Here is a 13224-nt window from a genome sequence, read left to right on the forward strand (position 1 = left end):
TCTCTGGTTCATAATTGTATCCTCTTGTCACCAAGGTGAATGGCATATCATCCTCGCTATCAAAATCACTCATAATTTTGTTCGTGTATTCTATTTGTTGTGTCTTCAAACCGGGAGAAATAAAATAGCCTACCCCCAAATAACTGCGGAGTAATCCAGTGCTGCGGCTCGGAGCTGGCTTTTAGCGGAGGAATACGGTGGTTGTACGGTTGGGAGAAAAAGCAGTGCCGAATGAAACTGCTGTTTTGCGGAAAAGTAAAGCGCTGAAAATTGTCAAAATAGAGCGTGCATGTACACGGATATCGATTTGTTTAGGTGGGCGTTGTTTTAGGTGGCTAAATTACAGTTATAGTTTTAGTTGTTGACCCCCAGTACTGAGAGAGAAAAGGCTGGTTTGGCTGCTGCTCTGGGTGCCGGATCTCGTTAGACACTGCGCCTCGCTTCCAGACCACTGTACCGAATTACGTTAGTGTATCTGACTAGCTGATAGGACCCAACTTCAAACAAACCGAACTATCCCTTTAATGTCAGAATGCTACATGTTCTGACATTTTTTTTATTGTAATATGGATGCTGCCAATATTAATAATTAATTTTTCTCTTTGTCTCTTGTTTTATCATTTTGTATAAACTGAGCAGGTTTCCTAAAGAACTTGAAGGAAGACAGAGTCCTCTGAGTTGGTGGGTATACGCCGTCTACCCTGCACTACGCCACTGCTTCTCCCACAAGGTATTTATCCTGGCATACATTACAGAGAGCATGTGGTGTGTCTGTCTCACACACTTGGTAATGACACCGCCCAGATGTTTTAGCGGTCTCACACACTTTGTAATGACACCGCCCAGATGTTTTAGCGGTCTCACACACTTTGTAATGACACTGCCCAGATGTTTTAGCTGTGTTTGCATTCGACCATCAACCACAACTCCTCCTAGAAATGGCTCATGTGTTTTGTGTCAAATCGGTTTCGCAATCGGCACAAATTATCAAAATTCTCTGATCTCATATTTAGGCCAAAAATCAGCCGATTCCGACCGCTGGCTGACCGATCAGAGCCAGTGTGTTTGAGTACATGCGTGTGTGTGTGTGTGTGTACCTGTATCCTCCTCCACACATGAGGAGAGAGTCTCTTGATGGCGTACGCCGTCAGCAGGGCTGCCGCCAGCCGCCGCAACCTGGAGCTCCGCCTCAGAGCGCCGGGCAGCTTCTCAAAGGCCAGCTGCATCCTGACAGACAGCTGACCACGCCCCCTCCTGACAGACAGCTGCCTCAGCCAACCAGAGTGCTGGCCACGCCCGCTCCTGACGGGCAGCTGCCTCAGCCAACCAGCGCGCTGGCCACGCCCCCTCCTGACAGGCAGCTGCCTCAGCCAACCAGAGTGCTGGCCACGCCCCCTCCTGACAGGCAGCTGCCTCAGCCAACCGGAGTGCTGGCCACGCCCCCCCCCCCCCGGCCAGAGCAGCAGCAGCGAGCCTTCAGGTCAGATCTGTCAGAAGTCAAGAGGGAGAAAAGCTTTAGACGTCACACACACACACACACACACACACACACACACACACACACACACACACACACACACGAGGGGTCTTTGAGGGGTTCCAGGGGGTCTCCAGCAACAAGGGCAATCATTTATTTCCACTATGATTCCATCCATAAGTAACAATGACAGATCATGGGTCTCATACACTTTCTGTAATAAAACATCTGAAAGCTCAATCTTACCAGATGTAATATAGTATATAGTAATATTTTTTACATGTAAATTGGAAGGAGGCGGGCACTTCAAGTGTGGTCACCCAGGGGCACCACACTGTATATTGACTGTATAGACCAGACCAGCACATCCGGGTAATTTGCAAAACATGAAGGCCGTGCCCCTTTTTAGGGGACAACACAAGCCACTCGCGTTGACTTCAATGTAAAATAGCAGCACAAAAAAACAATAGAAAAATAACAATTAATTTTGTTTATAAATGATCCAAAGACACCATGACATGACAATATATTTCAACTCGGCCGGCCATAGAATGCGCAAGATACGACAGGAGGTACTTGCCTTATATAAACGCTGTATCCAGTTTCCACCAGGTTACATGCATCGTCCACATTGACGGTGTCACCCCTACTCTATTAAAAACATATTTTTTTTATGTATTTAGGCTATTGTTAGTGAAACTAACAACACAGCAACTCCTCTGCATATCTCTATCAAATTAAAGTTTTAAATAGTTTGTTTGAAGTGGTTTTTAGGGATGCACCGATTGCCATTTTCTTGGCCGATTCCGATTTCCGATTTTTGAATAGTCTGACTTGCCGATACCGATTTTTGCCGATTCCGATTTTTTTTCCTAAAAACAACAATTGACAGCTTACACAAACGTTTTTGTAACTTTGTTTAAAAATTAAGATTCATAGAACAATTCTTACATCTAATGGGGATCCAAATAAACAAATAAACAATTCTTATCATTTGCATGAAGTAGGACCTTCTCACTCACATCTCAAAATAAAAGTGTTCCAGGTTAGGCTACTGGACAGAGCTTTTTTGTGCAAATACAATGAATACAAAAATTAAATTAAATCCAATAGCCTATATCCCACAACTATCATGCATTTACTTTTCCAAAAGAAAACAGGTGCAACAGAACATCAAAATGATCCATGGACAAGGAGTTTATAGACTGGCTCCAGACCAGTCCTCTTGAGTAGAGGGGAAATGAGTTTATGAGTTACAGTAACGATCTTCAGTCTGAATATCAGGCGGAGTTTACACGCAGTCCGAAGTTTGGTATGCGTATTTTTATCTGCCATCCGAAAAAATATCGTCACGCACAGAAAACGTTGCACACTTGTGAGTCCGATGCATTTTTATTATTATGTCCGTCGTTCTCATGTCGTTCTATTTGCAATACGAAACAAATAGTCTCTCCTGTATCCACGTCACGTTACATCATGACTGACAGGCTGAGGCAGCAGCGCTGATGTGGAATGGAAAAGCAGGTCGGGGAATGGTGGACACAATGCTCGCGTTCACCTCGCCAAGCCGGCTGTGCGCGGTGGCGGGTTGCTGGAGCACCGCTTCCCGGGGAGAGAGAGCAGAGAGAGAGGGGCCAGTGAGGTGAAGCGAGCCGCTCTGACTGGACTCCAGCCGAGCGGGACTCGGCCGCATCTCTGTCTCCACGGCTTATTTTCGACTTGCATGTGTGACAAACTGCGAGCTTTGTCTACTTCACTGACGGTGAAAAAAATCCACAACGAGGAAGGTATGCTGGCGTATGTGGTGTGGTGGCTGGGTGCCTGTCTCGGTGCTTTGGGGTGCGCGCACGTCATGTGAAAATCGGCTCACAGAATCGGCTATTTAGAGTGACCGGAACAGATCACCGATCGAGGCCGATCACGTGAAAATCGGCCATTTCCGGTCACGTGCCGATCGATCGGTGCATCCCTAGTGGTTTTGGCTTCTTGTAGTCTTTTACTATGGTGGATTTCCCTTAAAAAGGGGCGCGGCCTTGGCGCTGGACGCTTGACGCAGCGCAGTTCACTTCTTATAAATAATTATGAGAGGGGTGCCCTTTTTTCACTTGAGTACCTGCCCCCCAAAATGTCTGTGCACGCCACTACGGCACTGCGAGACTAGCCCCAGACTCTGATCAGCCGAGCAGCATTTTGGTAAACAAACCGCATCACTGGGTGGCAACGGCAATGGAACCCTATGGAGCGTGAGTTTGAGCGTCTGACTCTAGCTACCCGGCTGACCGTGTTTACAAGTTAAAAACTGCAACAGTTCCATTGACTGTTCACACAACTTCAACATGACATGCATATATTATACATCAAACTCTTTAACTAATTCTGCTCACTCAGAATGTCAAATACAAGCGATGTGATGTACTTTTTGAGATGAGAATGTTTTTTGGCACAGCTCATACTCATACCGCAGGATTACACATTTTTGGGTGGCAGTGACGTCATGCTGATTCGTCCTATTGTGGCAAGTACTGTACATACAGACAGTATACACAACACATGACTTCAAAACAATTTCAGACAAAAACACGCCAGGTAGGGTTACTAAGGGTGACACAAAAAAGATAATGAACAAGTTAAATTAATATCTTGTAAAGTAGTTGCAGTTGAAGTAGTTGCTTTAACAGCGTTGACTAGCCCCAGACGAGCGGAGGAAATCCGAGGGCTGGTGACGTCACAGGGCGTTCCTGACTTTACCGTGAAATCCCCAGGTCCCAGTAATAGTCCAGGCATTTTATGCAAATATGTGGGTCAACCTCACACTAATTGCAACAAAACCAAATTCAACTGATTTTGTATCCTCAATATGTCCTCAATGAAGGAAAAAAAGTGTTAAGGAAATGTATGAAGGGAAAGTTTTGAAAATGACCTAAATATGATGGTAGCCTATGGTAGCCTATGGAAGCCTTTTTTTTTTTTTTTTTTATGTGCCATAAATCTCATCACTTATATCCTGTATGTGTTTTTTGCTTCAAGGAGAAAATATATATATATATATATTTTTTTTTTTATGTTAAAAAATAAATAAAAAGACGTTTTTGGTAGCATCATATAGGTAATTTTCAAAAATTTCCCTTCATACATTTCCTTAACACTTTTTTTCCTTCATTGAGGACATATTGAGGATACAAAATCAGTTGAGTTTGGTTTTGTTGCAATTAGTGTGAGGTCAAGTGACATTTTTACTGGACTATAACCTGACGCTGCCAGATGAATGAATTTGTGGAACAATGCTGCCCCCATCTGGCGGAGTCAGGCTAAGGTCCCAGTAGCCTGGATGGAAAAGCCTCGCTGAGTTTCCGGCTATGGGCGGAAGACCGTGCTGTGCTCCAGGGAAAATATTCCGCTCAATTCTTGCGTTCCGTTTAGAAAACATGGGCGACGCGACGCGTGATTTCTAACCCCACATAGGATAAGCAATAACCACGCCCTGTGGCGCCGGGATTGGCCAGGAGCAACACTGGAGGGCATGCAGCCCAGCGATTTCGAGAGCGGACATTGAAATGAATTATGGTCACCTACCTTCCTTAGCATAGTAATAATAATAAGCATAATAATTGTAATCTACACAATGTACACAATCTACAAAAACATGCAATAATATAAACAGTGTTGTGTTCACTTCATAGCTCATATAATATAATGTATCATATCGTTAATTTCAAGCTTAATTCTTACCCAGAGAGAACGTAGGCTACAGCACTGAAAATGTAACAAGCAATAGGTTTTTAAACATCTTTATTTTAAAAGATGAAAAACCCCAGGTGCTTTAGTCCCAAGCTTCAATGCTCCTGGCCAATCCCGGCGCCACAGGGCGTGGTTATTGCTTATCCTATGTGGGGTTAGAAATCACGCGGACGCGACTGCCCTACTGTTGCATTTCTGTGGGGGAACGAAAACACTGCAGCACAGGCCACCGGAAGACGGGGGCGGGTCTTCTTCTGTCTTCCTGCCTCAGTAATGCATTGCATACAAGGCTCTCTTCCCTCTTTGGCTTGTGTGACGCGAGAGCTCCCAGTACCAAATGAACGCCTCAGTGGCCCCAGTAGACTGGTCCAGCTTTATGCAACTGACCCCTGATCTTATGCAATCTGTTTCCCTAACAACCCCTCAACTGTTCCAAGTATTGATCTGTAAACCGTTTGATTGTTTAGCTGAATGACATAATTCAATAAGCGGAATAAACCAGAGTATTAAAAACAGAAACTCACCTGACCCACTTGTTACTCACGGTTAGCCTGTGTACAGTAGTAGTCGGTGTGTCCGTTAGCTGTGTACAGTAGCCACGTGTCCGTTCGCAGCTCAACACATTGTAACTCTTTTGAGTTGAAGATCAAACGCGTCGCCGAGAAAACTTCAGAATCTCCTGTCAGCTGATGACGTCAGTCCAGATTATCACAGTAGTAAACAGTGACGCGTAGCTAGCTGAGCTATGCTAAAGCTAACTGCTAACAGGAACTTTGTTGTTGTCTCATCTTATCACACGAGCTTCACAGACTTTTAAACTCTTTGATGCTGTCCCGGTGACGTCACGGTGTCTGTGTGTAAAGTGTCTCCTCCCCATGCCATGTTAACTCCTCTCTGAAGTTTTCATGTCCCAGGCTGCAGCCCCACAGGCAGGAGAAAGTAGTTTAACCTGCAGGACGGTCCGGTCCCAATACTAACCCGCCTACTTTCCCCTCAGACACCTTTCCTTCCCCTAAACACTTCTATCCTCACAAGACTACTTGCACAACTCCACTACTTCCTGAAATGAGTAGAGCATCTGGTTTCCTGTCCTACACTATTGGATGAACTGATTAATGCCAGGTGTGCCTGATCTGTGCAAGTAGCCTAATGTACAGTTACTTGTGTAAAATAAGTATGTAAGTAGACTACCTGTTCAACTTGTTTAAGAAAGTAAAATATATATATATATATATATATATATATACAGATTCTGAAATAATTAGGTGTATATTACAAGTCAAGTCAAGTGTATTTGTATAGCACATTTCATACACAGAGGCAATTCAAAGTGCTTCACATAAAATGGTTGACAGGAAAATAAAAGAATAAAAGAAGAGAATAAAATGGACATTTAAAAGCATCACAACAAAACTTTATAAAAAGTGCATTAAGCAACAGGCGCAGCAGTTGCAAAAAGAGCTAAAAACGTATAGAGGACTCATTGGGTTGCACACTTACACTGCATCCCTGCACACACTCCATCCCTGCATAATAGAATACATCAATTTATCTATAGAATAAAATGGACATTTAAAAGCATCACAACAAAACTTTAAAAAAGGGTATAAAAAGTGCATTAAGCAACAGGCGCAGCAGTTGCAAAAAGAGCTAAAAACTTGTAGAGGACTCATTGGGTTTGCATAATAGACTATATAAGAAACATGACTACACACACTACACACTATACAAGTAAAAGTCCTCCATTCAGAATCTAGCTACTTAGGCTAGGTAGGCTTAGGTAGGCTACGTAAAAGCCAGGCTATCAAAGTAAACAAGCAAGTTTGGGTAGCTACTCCTGTGGCTCTCAAACTTTTTCAATTAGACCACAGACCCCCATCTGACAACGAAGATGGGAGCTTTTGTGATGACCAAAATCCACAATAGCGAGCAGCACAATCAAGAATAATGTTCAACTTAGATGCAGGGCCAAGGCAAAAGACGGGGTAGGGCCCCAGTGGTAGACAAGCTCCTTGCTTCCCCCTATCCCCTTTTCGGGCACTTGGACATAGTCTGCAGCATCGACATAGCCTAATAGATGGACTGAGCTCTGGTCCCATTCAGTGAAGCCGCTGCATGTTAGATCGCCGCCGTGGCGGCAGGTGCCAGTATAGGTCACAAGGCCCGCCTCCCCATGTTAGTGGATGGGGAAATCACAACCGAATCACAGTACACAGTCAGATCATTTTTTTCCAAAGGTGGTTTGTATCATTTTAGATAGTTATTATCATGCTAATGCCTGTGCAAGTGGTCATTTTTCTGATCAGTTTGTTTTTAAGTAGGTATTTGACATATAAAAAGGGATGATTGACAGCTGTGGCAGCCAGTCTCAAGCCATCATTGGCTGGACAGACTCTTCATATTATAGATCTGGCATTAGTTTTACATAGACAAGACACAGTACTGCTTGATCTGTTATCTACCAGACATATCGATGGACCGCAATAAAAAGGACATTGTTTTGAGAAAGGTGCGCGAGGAAGTAACGTTGGTTGGGGACTGAAGTAGTAAGTTCAGAAAATATGTGTTTTATTAGTTACTCCAGCTACGTTATCGGTCATTTTAATACACAATGGTTTTAATGGACGCAGGCTAGCATTAGCCGCTTGTGTTAACCGGCTGTTTTGCATTATTTGTCGGCTTAATATTACTATAACCTAACAACCGATAACGATAGCTGGAATAGACACATTTTCAGAACTTACCAGGTTTTCCAACTGCCTGCATATGCCAGGAAATGTGTTTTATAATGTTAACTCCTGGTATAACATGGGGCCTACACAAGTGTACACAACCACCAGCCATTAGCTAATCGCTAACAGGTTAGCGTTAACTTATACAGACACTGGAGGTTTTATTTTTGGTAGTAAAGCAATAAACGTTTTTATATAGATATCTCAGGGAAGTGCTTTGACTGTGGGGATGTTCGTTCTTCACAAGCTCCTCTCTTATATTAGCTGTTGTAAGGATATACAGAGAAGAGACCAGGCAGCCTGCCTAACGCATTGGGCTCACGTTACCACTGAGCTATATTAAATAGAACATTACTTGGCTGCCCTACTCACACTATACCAGTAAACAACGTAGCGTAAAGCGTCAAGGTTAGATTTGTTAAACCAACATTTGCTCCAAAAGGAATTAAATCAAGTCAAAATGCCACGGAAACATTAGGCTAATCAACACAGCTGCAAACATCAGTTCATCGGATAATTTCCCCCTTATAGCAGTGACAGCGGCCCGGAGGTCTGACTTGTCTGGCTCAATCTCCGACAACGAACACTGATCTCATAGTGGGAATCTTCCTGGTTACTTTTGCCGAGACAAAAAATATTACAACTTTAAAGTGCCATATTTACAGAGCTAGACTGTATATAAATACACAACGCACTGTGCACAAATCTAGAAACAGCAGCTCTACATAAGAAAGTTCAGAGGGGCGGGGACCTCACAGAGGTTCTAACTCAACGGAGCTACTGCGCAGAATCTGGTTCACTGATCTGGCAGGATTTCAGCTTCACTCGACCCTGCTGGGCGGAGATAGCCATCATCTCTCCATATTTAATATAACTCAATGGTCTGCAGTAACAGATCTGAATTGTTTTAAAGGACTTGGTGTCTTACAAACTTGCCCTTTACCGACCAAAGTGATTGTATATTCTCCTTGATTGTTCTGCTTGTTACATGTCGTCACCGGAAAAAAACAACTGAACTGAAAACATTCAAGGCCGCACTCTAGAATGTCCTTCTAGAGTTTAATGGTCACGTGACCGGCTGGTTTACCAGGTTAGGCTACAGACAGCAGAAACAACGAACGTGTTTCAGCCACACTAGTTTCAGCTAAAAGCCTACCAGCCAGAAATGTGGGTCCATGTGACCGGCTGGTTTACCAGGCTACAAGGTGGAAATGACGTAGAAATACATACAAACCGGAACTAACTATTCAATCAATCAAGATTAGAGCAAGTGATACTCAACCCTAGGCTCTAGAGCCACATGCAGCTCCTTTATGGGTAGTTGTGGCTCTTTTAAGTCCTACTTTAAATAAATAAACAAACACCTAAGAATAAATAATGGGAGGAAAGGGAATTTTTTGGATTGTGTCTCTTGCAAAGATCTTTTTTGGGTCAATGTGGCTCTTGAGTAGGGAAGGTTGAGGACCACTGGATTAGAGGAAGGACTATGGGGTGCGTTCGGAAATCCAATCTGATCGCTCTACACGAAAATGAGTGCGGCTGTTCAGGCAGAGCGTGCCCTTTCTGTATGAATTAACGAACGGGTCATTCGTTTTAGAAACATGCTACTGGCTAGCAGTTAGCTAACTGCTACATCAGCACTCTTATCTGCTCTCAGCTCCACTACTACTCCTCCGTTCTCTTCCCGTGTTTTTTTAACCATTTTAGCGGTTCATCATCTCTTGGCGCTCTGACGCTCCATCTCCTCAGACGAAGTGCCGAGAGTGCGTTCTGCCACTATGAGAGTGTAGCACTCTGAATAACTGACTCTGTATTCCAACAGTGCTCCCAATTTATGTACGTACGTCCACCGGTCCAGTTTGAGCCAGAGGGCGTTCTGAGTGCTATTTCCGAACGCACCCCTAATAACATAAAACGCTGCAAGTGAAGCTGGCCAACCTGACCTGCAGTTTTATTCAGCCATTAGGATAAATGCATAGGTCCTGTGTCTTTGTCCTTCTGTTCCACATGTAACAGGCAGAACCATAAACATACACAAATAAAAAGGAAGGGGGGGGGGGAGCTGGAGGCCCAAAAATAGCACTTTCTGCAGTTTTGATGGGCTTTATAATTCAGATTTTTCTTTAAATTTGACAGTGCAGGAAAAAATCAAAATGGATCAAACTCAATGTTGGTGCTAATATTGTACACATACCACACACTGTGAGAACCACACACTGTGACACATACCACGCACTGTGAGAATCCCACCCCAAAAACTCACTTTGCATTTTAGCTTGTGGAAAATTTAAACTGAAACTGTGAAAAACAGTTTACATTAAAACAAACTGGCATTTAACAGGTTAAAATTCTGAAAATGAATAAACATTGGGTATGTATGATGAGATGTGAAGGTACTTAAAAGATTTAGCCCCCCGAAAAATGGAAAAATAATTTTTCATCTCTGTGATACGCGTCATTAATCATTTGACCGAAACTGGTCAATCAATTAATTGTGAAGTTAATTTCCTCCCCTGTCCTGAAGTTCTGAAGGTGATTGAGGTGAAGCTCCATGTCAAATATCATCATTCTGAAATGTCCCCACAAACGATTCAGTGAACCAGTCAGTCAGGTGTAACAAGTCAGTGAACCGGTCAGTAAGCAGTCAGTCAGCTGTAACGAGTCAGTCAGCTGTAACGAGTCAGTAAGCAGTCAGTCAGGTGTAACGAGTCAGTAAGCAGTCAGGTGTAACGAGTCAGTAAGCAGTCAGTCAGGTGTAACGAGTCAGTCAGCTGTAACGAGTCAGTAAGCAGTCAGTCAGGTGTAACGAGTCAGTAAAGGGGCGTTCACACCGAGATATTTATTTTTCGCTCTGTCGCTCAAGTCAACCCTTTGGAATCGCTCTGTCGCTCTGTTTAAATCGCTCATCAACAGGCACACGAAATGACGGACATGTGGGGGATATAACGTTATGCAATGTCATGCTGTTTGTCCACTATGAGCCACCGTCATTGTTTACAAGCTAAGCCTATCAGCGTGCTCCTAATGCGAGCTGCATACCGGTAGTACAGACTTCACTTCATGTCAGCTGTCAGCCTGTCAATGCGGTTTGTTGCCACACAATAAACCAGCGGTTTGTTCCAAGCCAGAGTGATCCTTGACTCGCTCTCACACGGCAGCCAATCAGCATTGAACAGCGAGCGACTGATGCCAGCGTATTTTCGCTCGAGTTGGGATATTTCATCTCGGGCGACGAGCGTATCTTCTCCCTGTCGCTCTGTCTCTGCCGCTCGGACGCCCAGCGATTATTCTCCCAGGCGAATATACGCTCAATCGCTCGTTTGCATTGACTTTGTATGTAAACTCGACGCCAGCGACAAACTTTAATAGGTCGGTGTGAACGCCCCTTAACTCATTCACCGCCAGTTTAGGACTGCCAATATTTAGCACAGGCCAAAGATTTTCATAATTGTTGGTCATCTTTCAAGACCCACAGTAAATTATCTATTAGCACCAGAGTGATTTGCAATACCTCAAAATGAAGATGTACGTCTCTGGGTTCACCAGGAAAAAAAAAGTGAGCTTTTAGCATGTTCTGTACTCTACTTATAGCCATTTATATACACCCTGTTTTCCCCCAGAAGGTCTCCCAGAGAAAATAAACAGGAGAAAAGGCAATTTTTGTAAAAGGGCACAATCTCAGGCATAACTCACTCTCAATTCTTTTATTTTGAACTGTATTGACATCAGACATGTAAATATTATTCGTTAGGACACAAATGACAAAAAAAAAATATATATATATATATATATACACATGAAGTGCTTTTTTTTTACATTCAACAATACAGTTTACTCGGTGTGAGTGAGTGTGCAGACAGACAGACAGACAGACAGACACACCGACAGACAGACAGACAGACAGACAGACACACACACACACACACACACACACACACGATCCCCCTTTTAGATTTCTAACCCCACATAGGATAAGCAATAACCACGCCCTGTGGCGCTGGGATTGGCCAGGAGCAACACTGGAGGGCACGCAGCCCAGCGATTTCATGAACCAACTGAAGAGCTCTTGAGAAGGACAGCGGGCTGCTGTGTCTGCCTTCTGCCCGCTGCTGCCTAGCTGTTCCTGTGTTTATTTTGATTTGTTCTGGTACACCCGTCCTCGTCCATGTCTCCCTGTCATATCCTCTCTATTTGATCGTTCCCGTTTTCCCCTCGGCTATTCAACACGTCCTCACCGCCCTCGCAAACTGATCGATCATTTCCTCATTCCTCCGATGATCAAACACATCTCTTGATTACTTTCTCCCGTTTTCTCCTGGCTGGCACAGAGGAAGGCGACTCCAGCTCGTGCAGCGCGCCAAGGGCGTTTCAATGGCGTTTCTCCTGTCTGCACAAGGAAGCGTTACCCGTTTTGCTGCTTTTCCTCTTGCTCAATTTCAAAACAACAGCTGCGGTATGTGTTTGATCGCGTGCTGTCGGCTACCCTTTGAAGGCAGGGACCTGTGTCTGTGTCACAGGCTGGGCAAGTGTTTGCTGCAGGCGCTGCACCAATAAAAACAAAAACACGTCAAACACGTCATTGGCGGGGAGGGCTATTTCTGATAACACGTCAAAGACGTCATTGGCGGTGAATGAGTTAAGCAGTCAGTCAGGTGTAATGAGTCAGTAAGCAGTCAGTCAGGTGTAACGAGTCAGTCAGCTGTAACGAGTCAGTAAGCAGTCAGTCAGGTGTAACGAGTCAGTAAGCAGTCAGTCAGGTGTAACGAGTCAGTAAGCAGTCAGTCAGGTATAAGGAGTCAGTAAGCAGTCAGTCAGGTGTAACGAGTCAGTAAGCAGTCAGTCAGGTGTAACGAGTCAGTAAGCAGTCAGTCAGGTATAAGGAGTCAGTAAGCAGTCAGTCAGGTGTAACGAGTCAGTAAGCAGTCAGTCAGGTGTAACGAGTCAGTAAGCAGTCAGGTGTAACGAGTCAGTCAGCTGTAACGAGTCAGTAAGCAGTCAGTCAGGTGTAACGAGTCAGTAAGCAGTCAGTCAGGTGTAACGAGTCAGTAAGCAGTCAGTCAGGTGTAACGAGTCAGTAAGCAGTCAGTCAGATGGAATGGTAAATGGACTGCATTTATATAGCGCTTTTATCCAAAGCGCTTTACAATGTGCCTACATTCACCCATTCACACACCGAGGGCAGCCAGCTGCCACACAGGGTGCTGGCACAGCCATCGGGAGCAATTCGGGGTTCAGTGTCTTGCCCAAGGACACTTCGACATGCAGACTGGAGGAGCC

At 44.3% G+C, this 13224-nt stretch overlaps 1 protein-coding gene across 1 annotated transcript in view; it reads right to left on the reverse strand.

The window, feature by feature from the left end:
* Positions 1-6117, reverse strand: part of abcd1 (ATP-binding cassette, sub-family D (ALD), member 1) — a gene marked incomplete at its 3' end in the record, with an annotated part of 42165 nt that extends 36048 nt beyond the window's left edge. The window contains exons 1-2 of the mRNA XM_083641300.1: positions 5740-6117; positions 1098-1487 (exon numbers count right to left, since the gene is read on the reverse strand). Coding sequence (XP_083497426.1) covers positions 1098-1226 — 129 coding nt within the window. The 5' untranslated portion in view covers positions 1227-1487; positions 5740-6117. The remainder of the gene's footprint in view (positions 1-1097; positions 1488-5739) is intronic.
* Between the last annotated feature and the right edge of the window lie 7107 nt (positions 6118-13224).

This window comes from Poromitra crassiceps (assembly GCF_964638095.1).
Source record: "Poromitra crassiceps genome assembly, chromosome: 8".
Classification (NCBI taxonomy): Eukaryota; Metazoa; Chordata; class Actinopteri; order Beryciformes; family Melamphaidae; genus Poromitra; species Poromitra crassiceps.